General features: G+C 41.1%; 1 protein-coding gene across 2 annotated transcripts in view; it reads right to left on the reverse strand.

Moving 5' to 3' along the window:
- The window catches only part of CCDC13 (coiled-coil domain containing 13), a 527,643-nt gene that overhangs the window by 198,119 nt on the left and 301,798 nt on the right, over positions 1-27,726 (reverse strand). For both annotated transcript variants that reach the window (XM_069211020.1, XM_069211021.1), the window contains exon 9: positions 10,073-10,249. In XM_069211020.1, the coding sequence (XP_069067121.1) occupies positions 10,073-10,249 (177 nt within the window). The remainder of the gene's footprint in view (positions 1-10,072; positions 10,250-27,726) is intronic.

The following is a 27,726-nucleotide window of genomic DNA, read 5'->3' on the forward strand; positions in this document are numbered from 1 at the left end:
GTCTTCCACACCGGGTTGCGCAACTGAGCGTATATGAAGATGTCTAAGGCGGTAGCAACACCATGTAAGTGCAATTGGCCCAGGAATATAAAAGTGCCCATAGCGTAAAGGTGTCTCATTTCCAGTATAATCATTCTTGGCAGCCGTATTCTGTACTATACGCTCAAGCATGAGTGAAAGAATAGGGTTGGGGTGTAATATGATAACTAGGAGTATAGACAGGACATGCCAGATTGGAGACAGATCTTCAGGCCCAGCAAGTGGCAATAACAGTGTGGATTTCTCTCTTTAACCTTGGCAGACCCACAGGCAGTAGTTAGTACAACCTATGCAGAGACCTCTGCGGTATAAGGTAAGGAACCCATGCACCGGAATAATACCAAAACTTGGTGAAATCACATTGCCCCACTAAATAATATAGTTTGAGGTCTGGGATCTGGAACCCTTCAAGTTCATTTGGCAATAACAGCAGGTGCCTGGCAGTCCTGGCCGGTTTATTTGCCTACAATAACTGAATCAGTTGAACACAAAGTGTAATAAGGAATTGTTTGTTCAGTGGTATGGGAATATTTGTGAACAGATGTAATAATTCAGGGAGGACCACATTTTAATCAGGGCCACCCTACCAGCCAGGGATAGTGGGAGCTGGAGCCACTTATCTATACATCGTGATAGATTATCCATCACCGGGACCTAATATAGTCTGCTCATCTGCTTCGGCTGCCTGTGGTGGAACAAGCAGAGGTATTTTACTGAGCAGGTAACTGGCTCATCGGGAGATCGGGATGGTGCAACTGGTGATTGAGAAAAGGCCTGATTTTGTGCAGTATCTAGGGACCCATGAATAGGTGCCAAATTGAATATTTTCTTGTATCAATGGGGCCAGATTGTTCCCTGGTTCCTTAACAAACAGTAACATATTGTCCGCAAACAAAGATAACAGCAGACGTCCATGTTGCAATGAAAGTCCCCTGTGTTTATGTTTTTCCTGCAGCTGCTTGGCTAAAGGGTCCATAGCCATAATAAACAAAAGGGGAGATAGGGGACAACCTTGTTCCATCCCTCTGTGCTATTGTAAGTCCCCAAAGACTCCATACGATTGGTTCATAGTTTACAGAGAATGGGCAAAAGACACGGGTGACAAGTTCTCTGTGCTCAGAGTCATTCCTTTTGATTTAAGATTGTGTGCAGTGTATAATGTGGGTCACAGGAAATCTCCTTCTCAGTGCTTGCAACACACAGCTAAAAGCATTAGAGTGGGCATAAGAATAAGGAGCATCGAAAGGCCACTCCCAGTACCAAACTCTTGCTGCGCTTAGGTAGAGGCTGTGTGCAGTGGGATGAACAGCATAATTACTGAGTGCAGGAGCATGACTAAAGGGCATGCCATAGTCATGGAAGGTGCTGCGCAAGACAGGAGGCCTGTGCAATATGAATAGGCAAAGGGCATGAGTGATCAACTCTTCCTGCTACAACACCTGCTGTGCACCAGTAAACTGGTGAGAGAGGCTGTACACATTTTAAATTGAAGGGGTACTCCTTAAGACAAATGGTATTTATAAATTTAATTTGGATGTGTAAAGTGGCCTACTGCCATGCTAAAAGTACAGAAAAAAAATCTCCTGGTGAGCTGGGGTGATTTTATATATGTTTTTGATGAACTGCTAAAATTAGTTTTGGTAATACTTTGGGCATCACTGCGTCAACATAATGTTTTTTTCTTCAATTTCCTTTTGGAAATACAATTTAGTAAAAAACAAAACATTTTATAGAAGATATGAAACATTTGTTACCACACATATGGGATAACAAAAGAAAAGGTTTCTTACCTGTAACACTGACTCTAGTTCATAGAAATGTGCAGAATGCTTGAATACCAAACATCTCTGCTTCCTGTATGATCACAAATACTTTGTACTCAAGGAAAAACTATTTTGGGAAAAACCATTGAAACTAACCGGCTGTATACCCGTGTAATTTATTAGCACGTTCTATAATTTAGACTGTTTTAAAAACGGTTATAATAACCCACATAGGTATTATTACACTATGTGGGAAACTTTACAATCTTTCTAGTTTTCAAAACATGACAGAAGTGAAAGAAAATGAATGCATAGTCATGCCTAAAGGTCAGGCTAAATATAGAGATAGAAAAAAAAATCACTGTACATTTATTACATTTATTGGTTGCAGGCTGACCTCCCTATTCACTAAGGCACTTCTCCATCTTGACATTTTTGCTAAAAATAGTCCTTCATCATCAGTAGTTATACAGCCAACAAGATTTCTGATATTGGAGAGAGACTTGTTTTTTAAGTCAGCGAAGATTCCTTTAATGAAAAACCAGTATTGAAGCAAAAAAGTGTATTCTTCCCCATCCCAGGATCTTGGATTCATGATCTTTGAATCATTAACACTGACTAGAATAGCAAGTTCCCTCGACTAGAAGGAATGAACAAGACTAGACTGGAGAATGACTTAAAAAAACGAACTGAAGTGCTCTTGGGTGAATAGGTTACGCAGGAACACCTGGTCAACTTGAACATTCACTCTGGAATCAATCATTCTTTGCAAAAATATGATCTGCTCTCCAAGTGACCACCTTATGCATCTCTGCCACAGGCACATGTCTCAGTAAAGAAGCCATTGCTCCTTTGCCTCTTGTTCAGTGAGACTGAGGTCTACCCTTCAAAGATCTATTGGCTTTCTGGTAGCGGAATTGGACGTAAACAAAAAAATATCTGTCCTAATACAGATTGCTTTTAAAATCCAGATTTGGGGAAAACCTCGTAATGAGGTAGACTGACTGATCAGAAACTATTCTGGTAAGAAACACAGGTGAGTATTAAACACCAATTTAGTATTGTCAAAAATATATAAGATTGAGCCCTGAGCAAAACCTGAATCTCACTTACTCTACTAGCTGAAGTCAAGGATAACAAAATACTACCTTTCAGCATAGATATATGCTGCTGAGTGAAGTTAAGCATGCACTTAAATGGAGCACCCAGCAGTTTTCCTAAAATGACAATGAACTCTCAGGGAGTGTATGGTCTCCTGAATTGAAGATACTCGTTTTTCAGCTTTTCAAAAAATTTCTTAATGACAGGCACCCTAACGAAAGACATCTGCGATGGAGATGTTCTATATTCTGCCACTGATGCAAAATGCACTTTAATGGACAAACATTAAGGGATGGTTTGGTAAAGTGTAACAGATAATCTTGGTATGAAATTGTATAAATCACCCTCTCAATACACCACAGTCAGAAACTCTTCCATTTGAAAGCATAAAAAGATTGTGTTGAAGGACTCTTGACATCCCTCAAAATCATCATGCAATCATGACAATGAGTCAAATTTATAATGCTTTCAGGCGCAAAGCCGTTAAATTCAGAGAAGTCAAGTTGTGTTGCAGGATCACATTTCACATTTAAGATTGGTAATCTCTTTCGGAATTAAGGTTATCATAGGAAAAGTGTAGCGATATATTTGGGACCAGCTAATCAAAAACACATTCCTAACAGTCCCAGCACTAAGAACCTAGATGTAAAGTTGGACATTTGGCTGTGCCTGCGGTTATCAGGAGGTCTAGCTTGGTGAACCCCAACAGCCAAAAATGTGATAGAGCACTTCATCATTGATAACCCACTCCTGGTCTTCTGACATTTATCTAGAGCATTGTTGGTTCTGCACACCAGGTAGATTCATTGCCTCGATGATGGGGTTCCTGAAGATCAATCAATACCATATCCTTTCTGCCACTTTGGATACAGTCCTTAGCCCGATTGCTCCCTCTTTTTTGAGGCAGGACATTGCCCCTGAATTATCCAGGGAAATGATAACTTGTTGGTCTTTCAAGAACTGGAATAAATGATTTCAAAGCTAGTTACACTGCTCTGATCTTCAACATATAAACATAATATGACCTTTCTTTTGTACTCTATGGGCCAGATGTATCAAAGGGTTTTACCCATTCTGTGTCAATGGGAAAATGCTTTGGCCCTATGTGCCTTGAATCTACATGTCTGCAAAATGAGCATCCCAGCCCAGGAGAGGCATCTGTGACAACCATTTGCTCCACAAGACTGTTGCAAAGGAATGTCTTTTGTAAGATTGCTTTGGTTTGTTCACTATGAGAAAGATTGCATTGGATCTGACAATAGCGCCAGCTTTACTTCCCTAGCAGTCATTCCATTGGTTCTACAGGCATTCTGACAATGGTTTCACATGTAGCCTTGCACACAGAACAATTGGATTGCAGGCCACTTGTCCCAGCAGCAATGATATTTATCCAATTACATACCAAGATTATACTTGATGATATTTTTCTCACTGATGGTTTCTTGGGGGAGGATAACATCCTGCACTTGATCTAAATGTATAGTAACCTTTCTTTAGAAAATACTTTTACCAGACTTGAGTCTACAACGCTTCACAGAAAGTGAATCTTTGCAGTTGAACTTCTTGAGCATTCTAGAAGTTCACTTAAATGTGCTGGAATGTTCAACATTTTCACAGTTTTTTGCAACTATTCAGAAATCTGTGTTGTAAATTGGCATCCAGAAACCAATTGTCTATGCTGACATGGACACAGATTATTTTTTTCTGAGATGAGCTAATGTCACTGCCATGCATTTTAAGAACACCCCAAAGATTAGGCAACATCTTGAATTGGAAATGCTTGTGGTGCAAGAAAAATCTCGGAATGTTTCTGTGGTTCTAAGCCACTGGGGTATGGACCAGCCTTTCGACCCACAGAGTACATGTAATCACCTTGATTGATATGAGGGAATATCTAATGCAATGCCAGCATACAAAACATATCCAATTTTATCCACCTGTTGGTAGTTCTTAAGACGATAAACATCTGTCACAATAGATTGCACCCAGTTACCTTTTGTGATGCTTTGCCAATTTGCCAAGCAAGGTGTTGAGAAATACTCCTTGATGGGGGATATAAGGAGGGAGGGAATAATAATGAAGGTGAAGTAGGGAAGTTGTGCTCTTGATCTTACAGGGCTTTCCCCGCTGCTGCTGCTAAAGGCTGCTAATTTCTCCCTCTCGATGTTCTTTGTACATGGAATGCTGGTGAAATCCCTTTTCCTGTCATTGAGGCTGCGGGTCAGGCGGACAGTTGGAATGCTGACTTTAATGGAACATCCTGTCTGTAGCAAGGATGATAGAAATCTTTCTTTTTTTAAAGTCTCAATAATTTCAGGGAGTCAACCTATACTTTCATTTTGCTCACCTCCAGTCTGGGTGAGATTGCTAAAGAGCAGATCCACAGAAGGGCAGACTGATAATCTTCTATTGAGCATCTGTTTTCAGGCCAGTAAGTCACACCCATGAGGAAAGCCTCATACATAATCCATGAATTATGACCAAATCTGGAGGTGGGTCAGGAGAGGAGGTTTTGGCCTGAAGCCCAGTATTAAGCCTTTGTGTGTCTGCCTTTGAGTTTGATAGAGTTAAAACTACTTCTATAACTGGCAGTATGAAATCTATTACTAAAGGCATTAAACGCCTTGAAGACTCTCAAATATACAGTGGAACTAACCTGCAGAGTATTAGACCTGTCAAACTTAGGGTAATCTTTTCCCAAACATTTTGGCTTACTCCTCCTATTTTTGCTGATCTTGTGTTTGTTGGCCTTAGGACTCTGTGCACTTTACCACTGTCTACCAGTGCTAAAATACATGTGCTCATTCCCTAAACATGGTAGAATTAGCTCACACCCAACTGACATACTTAATTGACTTAAAAGTCCCTGGTAAAGTGATACCACATGTATCCAGGGCCTGTAAGTTAAATGCTACTTTTGGGCCTGCAGCACCCATTGTGCTAGCCACTTACGTAGCACTGTAAATGTGTCTCAGGCTTGCCATTGCAGCCTGGGTGTGCAGTTTTAAACTGCCATTTTGACCTGGCAAAATAGCCAGACCGAAGCCTTCCTTTTTAATTCATATAAGTCGCCTCTAGGGTAGGCCCTGGACAGCCCAGAGGGCAGGGTGAAGGGTATATGAAAAGTTGGACATCAACTTTTAAGTTTTACATGTCTTGGCAGCAAAAAACTGCTAAATTTGTTTTTCGCTACTGCAAGGTCTACCTCTCACGTAGGATAACATTGGCTTACGTTATTATATTTAGTAAGTGATAACTTTCAATTGGGAGCAAGTAGGAATGTAGAGTGTGGTGTTTAGAGAATTGTAATTTAGAACCCTTTTCAATGGTAAAGTCAGATTTAAGTCACAATTCTGAAAATGCAGCTTTTAGAAAGTTGGCATTTTCTTCTCCTAACTATTTGGGGCCTGTATCTTGGGTCACATGACAAGCAGTAGCTGGCAGGTGGTCTTTGTGTACTGGTCCCAGACAGTGAGAAAAAGGGGAAATAGGTGTTGCCAGGATGGGCCATCTCTGACTCGATTGGGGGGGGGGGGGAGGGTTGGTAAGAGCTGTCACCTATCACACTTGCACATCACAGAGCATCTGCCTGAGCACACTCACACAGAGTCTGACACTAGTCTTTTGCGACCCAAGACAAGCTGAGGCCAGAGCAGGGAGGCAGGGAATTCCAAACGCATCTGTGGAGTGGAAACCACTGGAACCTTCTCCTACTTCAAAGCTGGCCCCAGATATAAATATTGGACCCTCTGACTCAATTCTTCAGTACACCAATAAACCTGTGGAAGACTCGGAAGTACTGCTGTAATGCTCTGCAAGGACGACTGATACTCTGTTGCCTTGCTGCCTGAGTGCCAAGGGATGGATGTGAGCCCAGGACCATCAGAGTGACTACAATAGCTTGTTGGCTGGCCTCCTGATCAGAACCTCCAGAACTTAAAAGGCCTCAACCAACTTAAACCCAGCACCTGGACTCTGTTTACTGTGGGTCTTGCCCCCCAAATGGTGCAACCACGGGCCTAGACCCTGGGAAGGGGACCTGAGGTGCTATGCCAACCCTTCTGTGGTCCTGTGGGTAGAACCGCCGCAGCGCAATGCGTCTCTTCACATCTCCCTTTCGGGACCACCTTGGCACGATGCAAGCCCCTCATCGATGGCACAGGACTTCAAATCGCAGCCCCACAGCTTTTTCGAACCTCCGGTGCGCGACTCATCTTCAGTGCAGGTCGTCACATCATGATCCCCTCATCGACCGCAACCTGGATGATGACTCAGGACTTCGCATCATAGTCCTGCAGTGTCCCGGAAACCGCTGCTCCGCGATTCATCCTCACTGCAGGACCTCTCAACTTTCCGCAAACCAGGATTTAAGGTATTTTGTTCAGGAGGCCTAACTTGGTCACTGTATCTGGCCCATGGTCTAACGTAGTCGGCCTGAACGTGTGACTTTGTCCCGGTCCAGGGCGATCAGATTACCACAGTTATCGCTTTGTGCTTCTAGGTACTACTGTTACTTAAAGCTTTGAAACAGGATATCTGAAGTTTGTCATTTTTGTCTCAAATAATTGATTACATTTTACTCTATTTTTCTAAATTAGCATGGGATTTTTCTTGTGTTGTGGATTCACTTTATTTCTCTTTGAAGTGCTGCATAATACTTTACACTTTGCCTCTAAGTTAAGCCTGACTGCTTTTGTGCCAAGCTTCCAGAGGGTTCATCACAGGTTAATTTTGTGCGTGCTTGTCTCACCCTGACAGAGATTGCTGTTGCTATATGAGTAGGGTTTCACCCCCCTTCAACCAATAACCCAATTTCCAACAGAGTCTCAAAAGGGATAAGTTGCTTGGTTGCACCTCTAGACTCAACCTTTCATAATCTGATGTTATCATCCACAGGAGATGCTCTTTTTGGTTCTCTGGGAGACTATAGTGGACTACAACCTCTCTCTGAGTATGAAGAACTAACACCTGTTACTTTGTATGGACCAGTACCTCCTACTTCTTTATTGATCCAATGCATTGCATATGTGCATGAGCCTTCTTGGAGAATGAGAATGAGCATTATATGTCTTCATGGAGAAGGAGTGCTAACAGGCAGGTTAGTATGAGAAGTCTGTCAAGGACTTGTCCTTTGAGGTTCAGGCTGAGATAACCGGCATAGTGTCTTCCTGCATAGATGCTCTGGAGCGTCTTAAAGGTCTAGCTGCAGTATGGCACATTGTTACAACTGAAGAAGGTTACTGAATTGAAGGAGGAAAGAACTGGGAAGTATCATCTGCATTTATAGTCTCCATTTTTTCCCTAGTGGAGCCTGAGAAAAATGAAGTTGAGCACACTTCCTGTGCATATCCCCCTAGGTTTGTAAATTCTAATCCTCTATTGCCAAGACCTTGTCCCCAAGTGTAGGTGAATACCTCTTTAGAATTGGCAAAATAGATCTGACAATAGATAACTACTTAGAAAAAGAGAGCTTCAACATCACAGAATGAGTACCAAGCTTTGACATCATATGCCTCAATATTGAATGCGTCTAACTTCCTAGTCTATTCCCTGGATGTGGAAAGGCACAAAGCTGTATCCTTTAACTGCAAAGTAAAAAAGGATGAAAGTCTTCCCGTCTACATTGAAATCCCTCTCGAAAGTGAGTGCCTTGACGCCATAAGTGATTGTGGGCACAAGGTTAGTGCCTTCAACATCAACTGCCTCAACATTATACAGGAGGGTAATTATCAATTTTTCTTGTTTTTTTCTGCTTCTTGGCAGAAGACTCTGGAGGTAAAAGGAAGAGCACTGAGGAAGAGACAACAGATTGCCTAACCTCACCATCCATTCATGAACGCACTGAAGCATTATATGAGGATGTAGCTGCCCCTTAATTTAATTCCCTCATGATCTCTGAATGTTCTCCTCAACATCTTCGGACAGAGGGGGTTGTACCAAATGTCATGAAATTTCAGAAGAAACAGGATGCAAAGGTCATGGAGATCATTCCCAAAATTAGTTAGTATTAATCTGGGAATTTTTTTTTTAAAAGTCAATGCATTATTCCACAGAAAAGGTGGCAAACACAATCTTTAAAACAGCTTACAAAAAATACAAAACAAAGTGCTGGAAAGCTATTTGTCAAAATTACTCAACCCCACAAACCTGAGCAGAGGCCATTGCTTGGGATCCTAACAATGGAGTGTAGGAAGATGAACTGGAGGTCACTTGTCTGGAGTTGAGCCTTGTTAGATATCTGTGTCAACCTCCCACTTTAAAGGTACAGTTTTCTCTCTGCATTTTAAAGCCTGTGGGATGGGCATGGCTATGCATGCACTGTTTTTAATTTCTCATGCGTTTTTATAACAAGAGAGGGTGGAGAGCTTACTTCATAAGTTAGCCTTAATTATGCAGGTTATTTCATTTTTAATAGTCTAAATCCGCAGTTCTTAACATTTTGACTGCTGTAGACCCCAGTGACTCATTAATTAAATCTAGGGAACCCCACTGTGCCATTATTGGAAGGAGGGGACCCCCTGCTACAGCAATTTCTATGATTTGAACAGTAAAAAAATACAAAAACATACAGGATCAAATATACAACAAATATGCTTAAATACTGAAATATTTTGTTTTCAAATTTTCAATTTTGCTTCTTTTTCGTATAAACTTTGTTAAATTAATTTTAATATTATTGAATTTTGTAATACAATCTCAGATCCATCCCCCCTTCACCCACAATGCGTAGGCCACAGATTAGAGACCACTGGTTTAGGTTAAAGAAATACCTTTAAAATATATAGGCATGTGGTTAGTTAGCTTACATAGTGTTGCCCAAAAGATAGTTTTTTTCTCTTGTAAAAAGTGTTCAGGGTTCAAGCAGGGAGAGGAATCCGTTCAGATTTGTGAATTAAGTCAAGCATCTATGAAGAAGAACTACAGAATGTATACATGTTGAGAGATTTTGTTAAAAGACTGCTAACTCCAACACCAGGTCCAAGCCAAAAATATTGTAACCCTAAATGGGTCAGGGACAGTGGCGACCTTTGGTGAGAGAAGCATGTTGGACGATACCTCTCACAAATGGATCTGCAAGGCAAATTCATTATCAAGTCAGGGTAATAGCACTATACATGTCAAAAGTGAATGTTAGAGGGAGAATGTCAATGTTTATAGTCATACTGTACCATTAAAGCATCAATAAGCTCATCATCGTGCTTTCCCTTCTCCATCAGCGTTACAATTTGGCTCTTCAGTGTTTTCACCTCATTAGTTAAGACCCTGTTCCTGGCTTTCGAGGCATCTAGCTTTTTTTTCAAGTCTTCATGATCTTTCAGAAGAGCTTCATGTTCACCAGTAAGTTTCTGCAATCACATAAACATGCTGTATGAAAATAAAGATATTATTCCAACCTTTCTACATAAAACATGCCACATCAATCACAATACCCATTGTTCATCTAAGGAAGAATATATTCTTGGGTGACTACAGTTAGTAAGATTATGCCCTGATCAAAAAATAGGAATCCCTCGATTTTTATTAACTACAATGTTGTTCCAGCTTATACCACGTGTTCTCCAATTCTTATAATTTTGGGAAAAAATATATAGAATCAATCTGAGGAATTGTGTGATTGTTAGCAAATGAGTTAGCTGCTAATTCTTTCAAAGCATTCTTTCTGATAGGTAAGTAAATCTTCCTCCAAAATCTTTATCTTGTATATTCTTGCTGACTAGACCTACGAATTTTCACAACACTTTCTCACTGACACAAAGGGCCAAACATGGTTTCATGTGACTATGGGCCTGGGGTATAAAGCAATTCTGTGCTTCAAAAGCCTACAATTTGCAACGAATTGCAGGGTTTGCAACCACTAAATGTTTTTTTAAATTCCACTAACTTCATTTTGCAATGGGGTAACATTAATTAATCGAAAATGTGTTTAGAAACATAATAAGCGCCTATATGGAGGGGGCATTCTTATGGTGTCCCTTCCAAATAACAATTTGTTACAGAATGTATCAATGTTTTGCAACTGTAATCCTGTCGCAAAAAAACTGAAAAGTTACTGACTCCCGAGGTGAGGCAGTAACACATTTGTAAAAGAGAAGGAGTCCATTTGGACCTCTTCCCCTTTGTAAGTGTGAAACAAAAGTTTGTTGGGAATTAGGCAGTGGTCCAGAAGACTATTACCAAATCTCAAACATAAAAAAAAATAAAAAATCCTTTTACATTTTTAAACGCAGCCCTGTTTCCTTTAAAGGAAACAGGCTACTTAAAAAAAAAAAGGTTTACTTTATTAAAATGTGATCACAGACATGTGAGCTACAATTTGAGATCTAACTCATGAATGCTGATGAGGTAGGTGGGATAATGACCACTCTGATTTGAAATGTTGTCAGCCGAACTATTAATATTAATACATAGGTCAATTCGTAAAGTTATATTCCGTGCGCAAAATGTCATTGAGCAACTTGGACCCACTTTTCGCAAATTAAAATTTCATACATCAAGCCCGTAATTGCCTACTCATGACAAAGTGGTCAATCCGTAAAGTTATCATAGGTGCCCTCTGAATTAAAATCAGAACAGATCATACAGAATAATTGGTTGACCCACAGCAGAAGATACACTGAAGGGTGATGTGGAATCTGCAAGTAATTTTGCATCCATTTGATACATTATCAAAGGTAAGTAACTTAATTATTGTAATGGATACTGCTTCACTCTGATTTTCACATTGTTCATGACGACCGCAGTCGCATCGCACAAGGAGTTAGTAAACCCAAAACATGTTAAATATTGCACACATAGTTTTGCAAAATCATCTGCTAAATTAAGTTTCACTTCTAGCATCAGGCTCTGTAATGTGTGGCATGGAGGAAGGACCAGGTTGCAATTTGACAGACGTCTGCTTTTCCACTAAACAGAACTGATGTAGCTGCTTTACTTCTTGTTGAATGAACTCTGATGCCTTCTACAGGGTAGCACCAGTTAATAACATGTTTTAATATATAGCATTACCTTCCAGGAAAGCATCTGCTTTCAAATGGCACTGTTCATTTTAGCACCAACAAACCCCGTGACTAGTTAGTTGATCATTAAGTCTGTATGACTTAGATCAGTGGTTCCCAACCTTTTGACTTCTGTGGACCCCTATTTTATGAATACTGGAGTCCGGGGACCCCCACTGATCATTATTGGAACCTGGGGATCCCCACTGAGTCATTACTGATAGCTGGGACCTAATATTATTAAATTTTTTAAGCAGTTGCGGACCCCCTGAGGAGGCTTCGCGGACCCCCAGGGGTCCCCGGCCCACAGGTTGGGAACCACTGACTTAGATCTTTCCTCATACAAACTAAGCACCCCTGTGGGATCTAATCTATGAAAATCTCTAACAGGGATGCAGAGGAGAAAAGAAAGATGGTAAAAATTTAGTTTACTTCACAAGAGAACCTTGCTTGTGTAAAATATTACTTAAGAGAGGGCAAACATAGTGACTGCAGCCCCCCTCTCTCCAAGTCGCATCAGGGTTAAAGACTGAAGCAAGGAAGAATATATTAGCTTGAACTGCAACTACCTACGGAAAGCGTAAACCACATTCATGTCCTGAGGAAGTATTAAAAAGCGGCCAGGAGTTCTGAAGTTCTTTGAAAAAGCGGTCTTCAACATGGAGACGAAACAGGTGTAGTGATTAGGGGGAGAAATAAATGTCGATATTGCAGGTTACTGCTTTTTTATTGCCACTAAATTAAACTCACTCTGAGCTAAAGAAATGACAAACTGCCGAGTACATTCAGTGTTTGTCCCAAGTGGGTTAATGTTGTCTGACTTCCCCTCTTGTTACAATCTAACGCTTAGACTGCATAGAAAATGTAATAATTTTAACAGATTACGTCCCCAGCTTTCAGTAATGACTCAGTGGGAGGTCCCCGGATTCCAATAATAACTCAGTGGGGCTCCCTGGGGTCCATTATTGATAAAGTCGGGGCCCACAGAAGTCAAAAGGTTGGGTACCACTGCTTTAGAGGTGGTCTCCTGGTCGCGAAGATAATTTCTAAAACACCAGGGACAAAATATATGACTCATCTTCCACTCAATCTCTATGCAGGGTAATATAGGCCCTCATTATGACTTTGGCAGTCTCAAATCGAGACTACCAAAGTCATGGGCGCCCGATGACCGCCAGTGCTGGCGGTCTTCCGCCTGCCATAAAATGGATACTGCCACATTTCTGCTACATTTGGGGTGGGGGGAGTGTTTGGGGAGGCGCTGTGATTCTAGGGGGTCTAGGTAATTTCCAAGGGGTGGGGGGAGGAGAGAGGAGAGCCTTCTATCGGTGACAGGGAAAGAATTCCCTGTCACTGGCAGCCTTACCCCCATGGTTTTTGTGACTATGGTACCACCGCGGAAATCATGGTGGTAGGCAGGCTCATAATACTGCTGGCGGTCATGTGTGGACCGCCAGGTCGGAGATGCACATCACGGTATGAGTGGAGATGTGGCGGGTTGGCTGCGGCCAACCAGCAACACTCATAATGTGGCAGTGTACACCGCCTGCCTGTGGGCGGTGATACCGCCACATTAACCCAGGTGGTTAAAAACACTAGGGTCAAAATGAGGGCCAATATCTCTTAGAGCCTTATTGAGAGTTCATTGGATGGGATATTCGGCCACAAACATAGCGGATGTCCCATCCGCTGTCTTACAAGTGCTTTGTAGCTCATGGAACTTGCAACAGGTTGATGGAATATCCACCACATTTTGACAGAGAAAGCATTCACTGTTGTCAGTAAACAGCAAAAGCTGAAAGGGGTTTCTGTAATACTGCATGCACTAATTCCATTAAGTAGGGTATTGCTAAGTGGAAGCATAATCTACAGTCTTAGTGCTTGCTTGAAAGGCTCTGTAAATATCTTCATTTGGCTTGGACAGACTGCTGATATACTTGTAACATCTCTGCTCCAAAGGAGACCTACTCCTCTTTAAATGGTCCCTCTGGGACAGGGACGTCTTCCTCCCCAGAATTGTTGTCTACCTCACTGTTGCTCCATATATCAAGGTACAGTCAAAGTTTTCTGGTGGAAGGAGGCTTTACTGTCACTATTCTTATTAGGCATGTGATAGGTGTCTGAAAAACCCAAGGTATCCAAGCCCGTTAGATATAAAGGATAGCATCCAAGCCAGTTAGATATAAAAAAAAAAAACTTGAACCTAGCAACAGCTTTCCCCTTGTAATCTTTTCGGAAGACTATTACTTTCTTATAAAGTACTTCACCTCTTTTTGACTTTGTATTGTCATGTTTGTCCTATGTGTATGGGTGTGTGTCCACGCAACATAACCTCAAGCCAGGAATGCTGGCTCGGGAGAGAGCACTGAATCTTATGCACCTCATGCTGGAGCAGAATTAAGGAACTTTATGGTTCTGATAGACCTGGAGGCCTTTTGTCTTTTGGCTGACTGTATTGGCAGCAAGGCACAAAGGAGAAGGGAAAATCAGGCAATCTTTCCAAGTCCAAGCTGCCAGCATTGCTAAGGGTCACTTGCATTGGCAAAGCTGACATGAATTTAGTTTCCTAGAAAGACACACCACTAGTTACAGGCTTCAGTTGCATGTCAAAAATGCCCATCATGGCCATTTTGATAGCATAAGCTTGTTTTTGTGAGGCCCCAAGCAGATAAACACTACTTAACTAGAATGGTTGTAATGTTTCTAAATCAGCATAAGCTCAAAAGCAGATGAACCTGATTCGTTGCCCTTGGAAATCTTTCTACGGTATTGCCGTTGGCTAGAGGAGAATGGGATCCCATATGTTTAATGGGGTTAGAGTTACAGAGATTCCTACTTAAGGAAGAATCGCTGCACCTTTTATTGTAAGAGAATGTAAAGTTATTTTTGCAGTAGCCTACGATGAGTGCTCCATTATTATTTTTTTATATAGTTTGCGCTAAGGGTCACAGTTTTTCTAGGATCTCGCTCACTCACATTGTGGCAACGGATGTGATAATAGTTTATCAGCACCTATCTTTCATACTACTTTGTTTTAGGGGTGGGGATGTGCGACATTAACATCATAGATGCCTTTTACTGTATATGAGTACTAGTGGAGGTAGTCTGCGCTCCCAAAGCAATTCACAATATTGTTTCAAATACAACAAATACGAATGGATGCATTTGGGGATGACAATGTATTCTAGGAAATTCTCTGTGGGGGAGCAAATAAGGGACCCAACACTGAGACTGGAGCCAAACAACCAGAAAGTATGAAAATTAAATACCTCTGAGAAAAACTAAGGAAACAATAACTCTTCCAATGGTGGGACTATACTGTACTTAAGGAGTACATTGCAGACAAAAAAAGTACAGAGGGGACTGAGGGTTGTCACCTTGCCTCTTTAGGCAACCTCTCACCAGAACCTCTGTATGAATGGGAACAACTTCTCTTCGAAACATTTAAGGGGATGATGATAATATTGATAAAACATGCAAAAAAGAAAAAGGGAGGTTCTTCTTTAAGAGATTAATGATCTTGAACAAGAGATCTCTGCACTGAACCTATCAATGGTCAAAGACAAAAATGATCAGGCTTTTAAGGATGTTTTGGAGAAACACTAAGCATACATCAGAAACAAAAAGTAACCAAAATACGAAGATGATAATGACTACAAAACAGGGGGGTATATAACTTTGCCAAAAGATTTGATGGCATCACTACAAAGCCACCAACACAAACCCGACCAATGAACACCAAGCACCTGAAAGTGAATCGTATACATCATGCACATCTGGTGATGTGGCGCAGGATGACGCAATAGGTGACACCACTAATACAAGCTCAAACATTTACCACTCTGTGTCTTACCATTTTTTTACAGGAAGCAAAAAGATTAATTTTGGGAAACAAACTAAATGTTGGGCAACAGATCACCCCAAAACCAGAAAAGCAACAAGAAGGGGAAAAAATGAATGTTTAAACTGGGGTGCAATGAAAGCTAAGGTCAAGAATCAATGAACATCGAAACAATGTTGACTCAGGGTGGGAGTACAGTTACCAACAGTAACAAGGGACATACCATTTCAATTGTCAATTAATCTAATCATGTACTGACACAACATGAAATAAACATACTAAGCAAGCGTCTAGGATTTTGTTCATCCAATCATTGTGATACAACACAAATACACATATACCTTCTTTAATTTACAATTGAAATGACAGAATATGGTTAATTCCCAATTCACACATGTAGTGCGGTGCCTACCGCTCTAGGGGTTGCTAAATTGGCGATAATGCATCTTTGGAAGTCGTCTCTAATACCAAGTCTGCAGACCTTTTTGAACAATATGTATGATATGGCATGTTTTGAACACCATATTTATAAGCTAAATAACAAAAATTCAGATATTTGATGAGCTTTGGGGCTCTTTTTTAAAGGATTGATTTTCAAGCTCAACTATACATTTAAGGTGATTACCTTGAACAAGTCACATTTTATATAGACCCCTGTGCTTCATTCTTTGATCTTTTTTCCCCTGAGATTCCCACAGTCTTTGACCTCCATATTAAATATGATTGTTTTTATTAGATAGAAGATGTGAGGGAAAATTCATTTTCTCATTTTTTCTTCACTGTGAGTGCGTGTTTCTCTTTTCTATTTTTGGTTTTCCTTTTCTTTTTCCTTCTACTTTTCTTTCCTTTTGCTTGTGGTGTTCCATTTTTCCTAATTGTATTTGATTTTAGTTATCAATTGTCTTAAAAAAGAAATGGTCTTCAGTTGGAATTTGGAATTAGCATTCTACTTTGTTTGTGAATTTTTAATTGTACAATTCTTGTTGTAGTAATGAGAAGAACTCAATTAGTAATCGAAATGTCAAAGACATACAGCATATCCAACTATGGTTATCCACTAATGACAGTAAGGGTAGTTGCCTTAATAAACAACAAATATTACATGATCTTGGCATCTCGAAGGGTGTTACAATGGAAAGTGGACTAAAACCTAAATCAATATTCATACCAGCCCTACCGGCTGAAAATGTCATTGATGTTTTCAGAAAATTAGTGACAAAAGATTTGTATGATCTTGATGTAGGAAAATAGAAATCACACATACCCAGGGATTAATTTGAGCTGGTAATTTCCAGTGTGGGGCATCTGCACTTATTTCTGAGGGCCGGCACTTATTTTTTTGCCTCAAGCATTTACAGCGCAAAAGACACATATGGGAAAAGATGGAGGAAGAAAAAAAATGAAAAAGTGTCACAAAGGGAGAAAGCTGAAAACTGCACGAGTGAACTGAAGGGACAGGGAGTGGCTGTAAATGGTTTAAAGGAGCTGAGGTGGCTTCAGGATTACACTGCCTCAGTATGCAGCAGCCGCGTGTTTCAGAGGAGAGCTTTGGGCACTGGCACATTTTTATTTACAAATTAAGCACTGCATATATCACAGAACGTAATGGCATAAGAGAGGAAAGCTCTCCGTGATCTCAATTCTAACAGGTCTCTACTAATTAAAGAGTCTGAAAAAGGAGGCAATATAGTTCTAGTGAACAGGGAGGATTATGTGGGAGAAATTGATAGACAATTGGATGATACTGTGGCATATAAGAAACTCAACGGCAATCCCATGAATTTGATTACAACACACCTGGGGGATCTGTTACACAAGTTTTGGGACGGATGTGTCATTACGGATTTAGAATGTAGATATATGTTCAATCCCACAATACCATGCCTATACACCTTGCCAAAAATCACAAAGATAAGGCATTTCAACTGGGAAGACCTATTATCTCCGGAATCGGGTAGCCAACCAAAAAAAGTGTTTGAATATATAGGTGGATTCCTACAGCCCTTATTGAAAAATCTTGCATTTTTCCTACAAGACACCAAAATGTGCTGAATAAAATTGATGATATTCAATGGTCACCAGAAATGATACGAGTTACCCTAGATGTAAGCTCACTGTATACATGCATACCCAAAACCAGAGACAGGAAGTGGCATAACATTTTCTATCAGATCTGCATACTACATCGAACACACAGATATGATTCTTGACATGATAAAATCTGTACTAAATAATGTCTTAACCCACAAGGGACAGTGGTTTAGACAGGCCCAGGGAGTTGCTATGGGGTCACCTTTTTCACCTTCTTATACAAACCTTTACATGTGTTTCTTCTGAATTAAGACATCCATGGCTCAGTGGTCCCCACTATCTGGATGAGCATATTTAGGTATACAGACAATGTCCTTCTGACTTGAACAGGGTCCTTCTAACTTGAACAGGGTCTGAATCACTCTTATTGGAACTTTGTACTTACCTTAATACTAATTATTACAATATACAGATGACTTGTGTTTAACATGCAATCTATCTGCTTTTGAAGATATTGAGCTTTATATAAATGTGAATAAGATCCAAACAAAACTATACTGCAAACCCAGAAAATGTAATGCAGTGTTGCATACCACTAGTGTTTACCCCACAACGGGTCAGCCATTCCATATGGGGAAATGTCCAGAATCAAAAGGAATTGCAGTAAGCCAGACGTCTGTCGAACTAAACTTGATGGATTAGCCTATAGATTCATACAAAAGGTTTACCCCAGAAAGGTCATAGCAGGGGCACGGGATAAGATCTCAAAATCCAGGGACACCATGTTGATGAAGAAGAAACAAGTGACCAACACTACAAGCACAATGATTCCATTTTGCAACCCATATAACTGTGACAGATTACACCATATACAAGACTTTTTTAAAACACTGGTACATCTGAAGCAGTGACAAAACTCTGGCACGTGTCATACCATCTAAACTAAATGCACAAGAGGGATAAAACCATTAGGGATACAGAATGTAACAGCTACCTACCACCACTACTTGTAGAAACTCTCACATGACTACCTAACAAACCAAAAGGTTTCTTTAAATGTATTGCATGCAATATGTGTAATCCTACCATGCACAGAACACAAAACCTGAGCTTTAATATTAGCAGTGAATACAGAATTGAACCGTTCATAAATTGCAACACCAAATATGTTGTCTATATATTGATTTGCCTGTGCAAGGCCATATAAATTTGGGAGCACTATTCACCTACTTAAAGAACGCATACAAGAACACGTGAGTGCAGTGAGAAACAGTGACATGACATATCCTCTGGTGAGACACATCCAAGAGGCACATGCTACATCTGATGTCCCGGTTATAAGATTTCTGGCGATTAGTCTAACAAAAGCTGACCCAAAGGGTGGAAATCGCATGGCTGAACTGGAATGAATCAAGGCAATGAAATGTATCAGTTCCTAGAGTAATCCATTCTGTGTGACACACTAGTCCTATATAGTGATAGCGCTGAATCAGATCTGAAAGTGTATACAAACCATTCTTTTTAAAAGCATATATGGTTTTTGGTTTAATATATGACATGTTCTTGGATTAGGAATGTAAGGATTGTTTTAATGACTAACTTCATAACTAATATCGTGCATTATATAATACTAAATCTAGCAACGTATAGCTAACTGGAATTACCAGTTTTACAATGACAATCGTATGTATGAATACAAATATTGTTCTAATTTGAATGTGCTTACTGTACAAACAGATGCTCAACGGATGGACATTTTCTTGTCATTACTATTAGACCACGTTCCACTGATGATCTAACAACTTATTTCCATTATGTTCTCTTTTTAGATCTCCTAAACTGTTGATGTGACCTCAGTATCAATTTTTTTTAGTATGGCATGCTTATAATCAATGTCTTAGATTATGAAAAAGATTTTACTTTCAAAGAAATTGTGGCATTACATCTTCTTGCATAATGTTTTGTACCATTGATATGATTTCTTATTGTAATGCAACCACAAAAACGTATTCTGCTAAGGAGCACACCTTTGTGGTGTTCAGTTTTCTTTCCATCTCTATCCCTTCAATTTCTATGCATCTTTAATTCAATATCACACTGTGTGGTCATTATGTTCTTTCTGTTTTGAGACTCAGGACAGGGAAAAATAATGACATTTTATGAGGATGGGACCTATTATTGATAGGCATCTCAGTACAGTTTTAACACTTTGTTTACCTTCTGATCATGGCGGCGTTATTCTGCGGCCATACAAATTCACCTCTTTACATGTCAAGATGTATTTTAGTAGTTTAGCTGCGGGACAAAATGCATGATGAATGGTTCTCCCTTTTTCCTCAATTACTAAGGATTACTTTAGATGCTTAGCTGCAGGATAAACCACTTGATAAATAGTTTTAAATTTTTTTCAGATTGTCCTCTTTTCACTTATCCGGATGGATTAAAACAATTTTACTTTAAAAACTAATGGTCATTATTAGAAATGGGGTCTGTAGTTGGCAGAGGTATACAACTTTGTCCAAGTAGGGACCACAATCCTAATCAGGGTAATTTACACACAATCTAAATTACCCTGTGCCCACCTTCTGGTAGATTGGCACTGAGCAGTCAGGCTTAACTTTGAAGGCAATGTGTAAAGTATTTGTGCAATAAATCATCCAGTAATACAGTGAAAACACCACAAAAATACACCACACAGGTTTAGAAAAATAGATAATTTTTATCTGAATAAAATACGGTAAAAATGATAAAGATTCAATAAGTACAAGTTGAAATATCACTTTTGCAAGTTTAAAAAAAGTCTTAAATCTTATAAATCAACGGTTGTCTCTTGATTACACAAAATATCTGGTCTCCGTAAAAAAATAACACGCACGGAGACCGTAGGAGAGGGGATGCGTGGAAAAATAAGGTGCGAGTCTGACATGGCACAGACGTTGCGTTGTTTCCTTCCACTCTACAAGGGGCTTGCGTCATTTTTCGGTGCACAGTCTCCGTTTCTCACTGCGATGCGGGGATCTTTTTGACGCCCACGGACGATGCTCGGAAATCCGGCGCACACTGGAAGAAGTCACAGGCGTTGCGTGGATCCAGAAGGGCAATGCATCAAATTTCCTGATGCACGGCAGGCGCTCTGTCGATTTTCCACTTGGGGAATCAGCTGCGTCGTTCCAGTTTGGCTGTGCATCGATCCAGTAGGGCGGTGCATCAAATGTTCTGTTGCAATGCCGGCGTTGCGTCAAATTTGCACTCTGGAAGTCAGGCTGCGTCACTCCGGTTTTGCTGTGTGGGGATTTCTCGGTCGCAAGGAATTTCCTGAAGAGATGTAGGGCCAGATGTACGAAAGGATTTTACCCATTCTGTGTCTATGGGAAAAAGCTTTCGTACATATGGCCCGAAGTCTTTTTGGCCCTAAGACTTCAGAAAACAGGAGGCAAGCTCAATCCAAGCCCTTGGAGAGCACTTCTCAGCAAAGTCAGAGGCCAGCAGGGCAACAGCAGGGCAGCAGTCCTTCTCAGCAAAGCAATCCAACTGAGTCCTTTGGGCAGCCAGGCAGTTCCTCTTGACCAGTTGCAGGTTCAGGTCCAGAAGTGTCTGATTACGTGGGGTCAAAGACCCAGTTTATATACCCAAAAATGCCTTTTGATGTGGGGTAGACTTCAGAGAGTAGTGTTGAAGTGCACAAGTTCCCCTTTCAGTACAGATCTGTCCGCCAGGGTCCCAGTAAGGGGTGTGGCAGTCCATTGTGTGAGGACAGGCCGCTAACCTTTGAAATGTAAGTGTCAGGCCCTCCATCATTCCAGCCCAGGAAGACCCATTCAGCATGCAGATGAGTGCAGGTGTGACTGAGTGTCCTGTGTTTGTGGTTGTCTGGGTGAAATGCACAAGGGAGCCGTCAACCAGCCCAGCCCAGACGCTGATTAGAGATAGGCTGTAAGGTACAGATGGTTTTTAAGGGCAGAGAAATGCTCCCTGTCGTAAAGTGGCACTTCTAAAGTAGTAATATAAAATCCAACCTCATCAATAAGCAGTATTTTCTATTACCATATTGGCCATACTAAATATGACCTGGTTACCCCTTTCAGGTCAGAATCTACCACTCAAAAAGTATATGAGGGCAATCTTAATGCTAGCCTATGAAAGGAGCAGGCCTCACAGTAGTAGAAAACGAATTTAGGAGTTTTTAACTACCAGGACATATAAAACACATGTACATGGCCTGCATTTTACCTACAAAGCACTCTGACCTATGGGTTACCTAGGGCCTACCTTAGGGGTGACTTACAGGTAGAAAAAGAGGAGTTTAAGGCTTGCAAGTACTTTTAAATGCCAAGTCGAAGTGGCTGTGAACAGCACACACATGCCTTGCAATGGCAGGCCTGAGACATGGTTAAGGGGCTACTTATGTGGGTGGCACAATCAGTGTTGCAGGCCCACTAGTAGCTTTTAATTTACAAGCCCTGGACACATGTAGTGCACTATACTATGGACTTATAAGTAAATCAAATATGCCATTTGGAGTGAACCAATGTTACAGTGTTTAAGGGAGAGAGCATAGCACCGGTTAGCAGTGGTAAAGCGTGCAAAGTCCTAAAACCAGCAAAAACAGTGTCATAAAAGTGGAGGGAGGTAGGCAAAAAGTTGGGGGATGACCACCCTAAAGCTGTCAGGTCTAACAGTCACCATGATCTGTTGGGAGGTTTTGTATGGATGCATTGTTGAAATATAGCAGCATCATTTTGCGACTTTTTCTTTTCTCTTTATATATTACATTATACACTAGTATCAAAGTTGCAGGGCCAACCACTGGTGTTTGGTCCTATGTTTGTTTGTAGTACATGGAGCGGATGCCAACAAACTACGGCACTGTTACGGTAAGCCGCTTCACTACTTGCTACTCCGTGGGAGTTTAAGGACGTGAAGATTATGCATGCTTGGATTCTTTTAAGTGTGGAAACGCTTTCTAAATATTGTTAACATACGTTGTGCTCGAAATCCTTTTGTGCTTACATGATTAACATATTTGACTACTCATTAGCTGACTCATTGGGGCGGTAGCCTTCTACTGAAATTGAGGCCGCCACCGTTTCCTTTTCTTTTTTACACAAGCACATTTGATGCAAATTAATTTGGGGCAATTTCTACATCTGGTTCTCTATCTTATAAGATTTTAATTACTATTCGTAACCAAGGTTTTAATGCCTGCCTTTGGCTAATTACTAGGCAGCTACTAGCACCATATATCAATGGCTTACACTATTACATTGTGCTCGATCCTCCCTTATTACTTTTATTTTTCCACTGTTTGAGCAACATTTGTATTTGGTTGCCACGATCAAGCTATGCATATGCTTGTATTGAAATGATGGAGCAAAGGCGCTTAATTTGCACAAGACCACTTCTAATGTCTTGCATCCATCGAGACAACAATGGCTCAAGTTAATGTACTCACACTGCAAGTCCCTGAGCTATTATTTGTTATGATTTTATTATTTGAGCAATATACATGACCTCTGCACATAACTAGTCTGCCCCCTTCTTCTTTTTTTACATCATATCTTGTGAAGATTTATCCTCCTTATGATGGTGATAAATATTTATGATGTGCTGCCTCTTCAATTATTTAAATAGCATATTCATAAGTCAGTCAGGATAATACATAGCAGGTTTCTGCACTGGTTGGATTCAGCAATCCCCCAATTTTAATTCTATTTGTGAAATAAATTTACTTATTTTACTTTTGTCCTTAAGGTGTGCATATCATTATTCATTCAATCTGAAAATCATGCAGATTTCTTCTTAAATTTGTGATGTTCAAATTGACTTAATCTTGACAATTGTTTCAATGATTTTTTAGGTTTGAGGTGACCCCTTGATTTCTTTTTCAGCAGGTGCGCATAGAACTTATCAAAGTCCAAGGTAACTTGATTCTCATTTTTATTTTAAGAAACGAGGAGATTAATTGGTACTACTTCTCACAGTTCTTTCACAGCCATATAAAAAATTTAAGGAATTAGATATTTTTAATCTCAACCATTGCTTGTCTTGGTTATAATTTATACATATTTATCCCTAGACTCCATTTTAACAGAGGCAGCTGAATCACATATTTCCAAGCCTGATTGGACCATATGTAATGATGCTATTTTTTTTAAAGTTTAGCAGAAACAATATTTGTTAGTTTTGAGAAATCATCTTTTTACATGTTAGTGGTTGGAGGTTGGCCTTTATTCTGGAGGCCATCATGGGCTTTTTTTACTTGGCTTAAACAAACAAGTTACTTACCTTTGGTAATGCTATTTCTGGTGGATACAGTATCTACCTGTGGATTCCTCACCTTTTGATTACTCTCATTGCACCAGCAATCAACTGAAAATGTTTCTTTCTAGCTCTCCATGTCGACAAGGACATCACAATGGAACGGCTCCGCACGTGACTCCGTCTGACGTCATCGGAGGCAAAAGAAGTCATCGCCGATATGCGGACGTCAGTTTCACCCACTTTTTCATGAACACCATCATCGCAAACACAGCATGTTCAAACTCAACTCAAGAATTTATATACACATATATATATATATATATATATATATATACACACACACACACACAAACATTCTGTCATATACAATCTGCAACATATACAAAACATACACAACAATTTCCTTCTTGGTATATTCAGAAAGGCAAGGGGGAGGCGGGTGGGTCAGTGAGGAACCCACAGGTAGATACTGTATCCACCAGAAAAAGCGTTACCAACCGAAGGTTAGTAACTTGTTCTTCTGATGGATACATCTACCCATGGACTCCTCACCTTTTGAAAACAGTCCCAAAGCAGTCCTACACTCGTAGGTGGGTGTCTGCCTGGCTATACCAAGAAATCCTGCACCACTGAATGTGCAAAATGGTCGTTCCTCCGCACTTCTGAGTCCAAACAGTAATGCTTGGCAAAAATGTGGAGGGAAGCCCAAGTTGCTGCTTTGCAAATATCTACAACAGGTCCACCTCTAGCCAAAGCCGAAGTAGCAGACTTGGCTCTAGTAGAATGTACTCTAATGCCCTCAGGAGGATCTTTCTTTGGTAGTGCATTACATATTTTGATGCAAAGAATGATCCATCCTGATAATGTTCATTTGTGGTCGGTTTTCCCCCCATCTTGCCCACATAGTCGATGAAAAGCTGATTGTCTGTCCTAAACGCTCTTGTCCTGTCTCTGTAGAAGCTCAAAACTCTCTTTGGATCCAGACGATGCAGCCTTTCCTCCTCCTTAGAAGGATGGGGAGGGAAAAAGGACAGGAGGGTGATGAACTGCCCTAAATGAAAAGGAGGCACTATCTTTGGCGGGAAAGCCACCTTGGTTCTCAAAACCACCTTGTTGGCATGGAAAGTGATAAACTGTGGTTTTACACTCGGAGCTTTCAGCTCACTAACACGTCAAGCCGACAAGATCGCTTTGAAAAAAAACAGTTTTAAGCGTAAGAAGCCTCAACAGGCTTCTGGGTAACGGTTCAGACAGTGTGCCCATGAGATACTTTAAAACTAAATTTAAATCCCACTAAGGCATTATAAAAGTAGTGGGAGGAAACGTGTCAGTCAAACCCTTAAGAAACCTTAAAATTATAGGGGACTTAAACAAAGAGGGTTGGTCAGCTAAACAAATAAATTCCCTAAGTGCAGCGGGATAGCCCTTCGCTGTCGCAACTGCACAACCTTACTGTGCCAAGGAAGGAGCAAATTGCAAAGGATTGGGTAAGTGGCCCTTTAAAGGGTCCACGTGTCTGTCCTCAAACCATTTAACAATCCTGGCCTATCAACCAGCATAGACAGTTTTGGTGGAGTGTCACCTGGCTACCTCGGTGAAGACTCTAGGTGCGGAAGTAAAACCAAAAGGGAGGACCGCAAACTGGTAGTGTTGCGTTCTTACTTTAGAGCAGAGATACTTCCTGTGTGAGTGCAGAATGGGGATGTGAAAATACGCACTCTGCAAGTCGATAGAAACCATCCAGTCTTCCTTGTCCAGAGCAAGAAGCACCTGTGCTAGGGTCAGCATTTGAAATTTTCCTGCTTCAGGAACCATTTCAAAATACTCAGGGGCAGAAACGACCATCCTTTTTTGGGGATGAGAAAATATCCTGAATAACATCCCTAGCCCTTTTCCTGCTCTGGAACGAGCTCCACTGCACCCTTTAAAAGCAGATTTTGTACCTCCTGCTGAAGCATTAGCAGATGTTCTTCTGAACACCAAGTTTGCTGGGGAAGAATAGGAGGAGGAAACTCCCAAAAGGGAAGGACATATCCATTTCCTACAATGTCTCACACCCAACTGTCTTTTGTTATTGACTCACACTTTTGACGTAACTAAATTAACCTCTCCCTACGGGTAACACATGTTCTTGAAAGGAGGGAGAACTAGGGTTGCTTCCCAGAAATGGATGCAGCGGATGAAGAAGTGTAGGAGAAGGGAGGCTGATGGACGGTTCCATGCTGCCTAGGTCTTCCATAACCTCTGTAGGATTTGTAAAGGGGGTTGGTAGACTACTGACTTTGGAATTGCTGCCTCCCGCGAAAGGAGGATCTGCGAACAAACCCCACAATCCTAAGGAAAGACCAATAGGTCGAGCAGAGAGATTGAAGCCCTAGAGATTTGGTGGTATACTTACTCTCCTTAAACCTCTCTAAGGCAGAATCTGCCTTGGCTCCAAACAATCTAGACCCATCAAATGGAAGATGCATTAGAGCAGACTGTACATCAGGGGAGAACCCCGAACCTCTAAGTCATGCATGCTTTCTGTTTGCAATAGAGGTCCCTATGGCTCTGGCAGCAGTGTCCAGGCCAGATTGAATAACCTATTTTGCTGTCTGACTGTCCTGCAGTAGCTCCATGAGATGACCCTGCACATCCGTTGGAAGCTTAGGAATAACCTTCTTGGTTGAATCCATCAGAGCATGGATATACCTGCCCAACAGCCATGTAGCATTCACCAATTTTAACACCATACTTCCTGACAAAAAAATCTTCTTTGCTGACTGTTCCATGCGTTTTGACTTTCTGTCTGCAGGAGTCATGGGGAAGGAACCAGATGCAGCTTTGGATGAACATGAAGCCTGCACCACGAGCCATTCAGGTGTTGGATGCTGACTCAGAACCTGTAGGTCACCTGGTGCAGCTCTATACCTTCTGGCAATAGACTTGGAGACGGAAGGAGTAGAAACTGGCTTCCGCCACTGATCCAAGACAGGCTCCGACAAAACCTCATTAAATGTCAGGAGAGGTTTTGATGCAGTGGAGGAAGAGTGAAGCACCTCAGTCAGAATGTTCGATTTTAGTTCCATTATAGGCAGAGGTAAGTCCAAACGTTCTGCTGCTTTCCTGACTACCCCATGATAGGAGGTAACCTCCGGAGGTGATAAATCCCCAGGGGACAACAGTTCCCACTCAGGAGAAGTGTCCAACCCACTCACAACCTCAATACCTTCAAACTCGTGGGAAAGCAAGGGAATCTCTCCTTCCTCCAGGTCCTCCTGCTCTTACATGTACTGCGGCTCCTCCAAGAGCCTAAAGGCTTCCCTACTCGACCTTATCCTGGATTCAAGCCACGGAGTTGACAGTGAATGCACCAATGTCAAGGAAGCCTGTTGTGGCATCGGTGAAGTTGGGCCCGGCACCAGTAGCTTGCTCCATGCAGGTGTAGATTGACCCGACGCCGGATGAGATCTGTCCGATATTAGTACCTTTCTCAGCGCTGTCCTCGACCATTGATAGGGAGTCATAGGCATGAAAGCCTGCCTATATGGCGCCAGGAAGCCTCCAAGGTTAAAGGCCAAAAGACCTGTGGGGCCCGCAGGTGCACCAGAGGGGGCCAATGCTTTATTAAAAATGCTATACATAGCATTTAAGAAGTTGGATGGGTCCGTTGTGGAAGCTGGGCCTGACTCGACGCCTGTTCTTCCATCTC

The sequence above is a fragment of the Pleurodeles waltl genome, chromosome 10 (assembly GCF_031143425.1).
Source record: "Pleurodeles waltl isolate 20211129_DDA chromosome 10, aPleWal1.hap1.20221129, whole genome shotgun sequence".
In the NCBI taxonomy this organism is placed as follows: Eukaryota; Metazoa; Chordata; class Amphibia; order Caudata; family Salamandridae; genus Pleurodeles; species Pleurodeles waltl.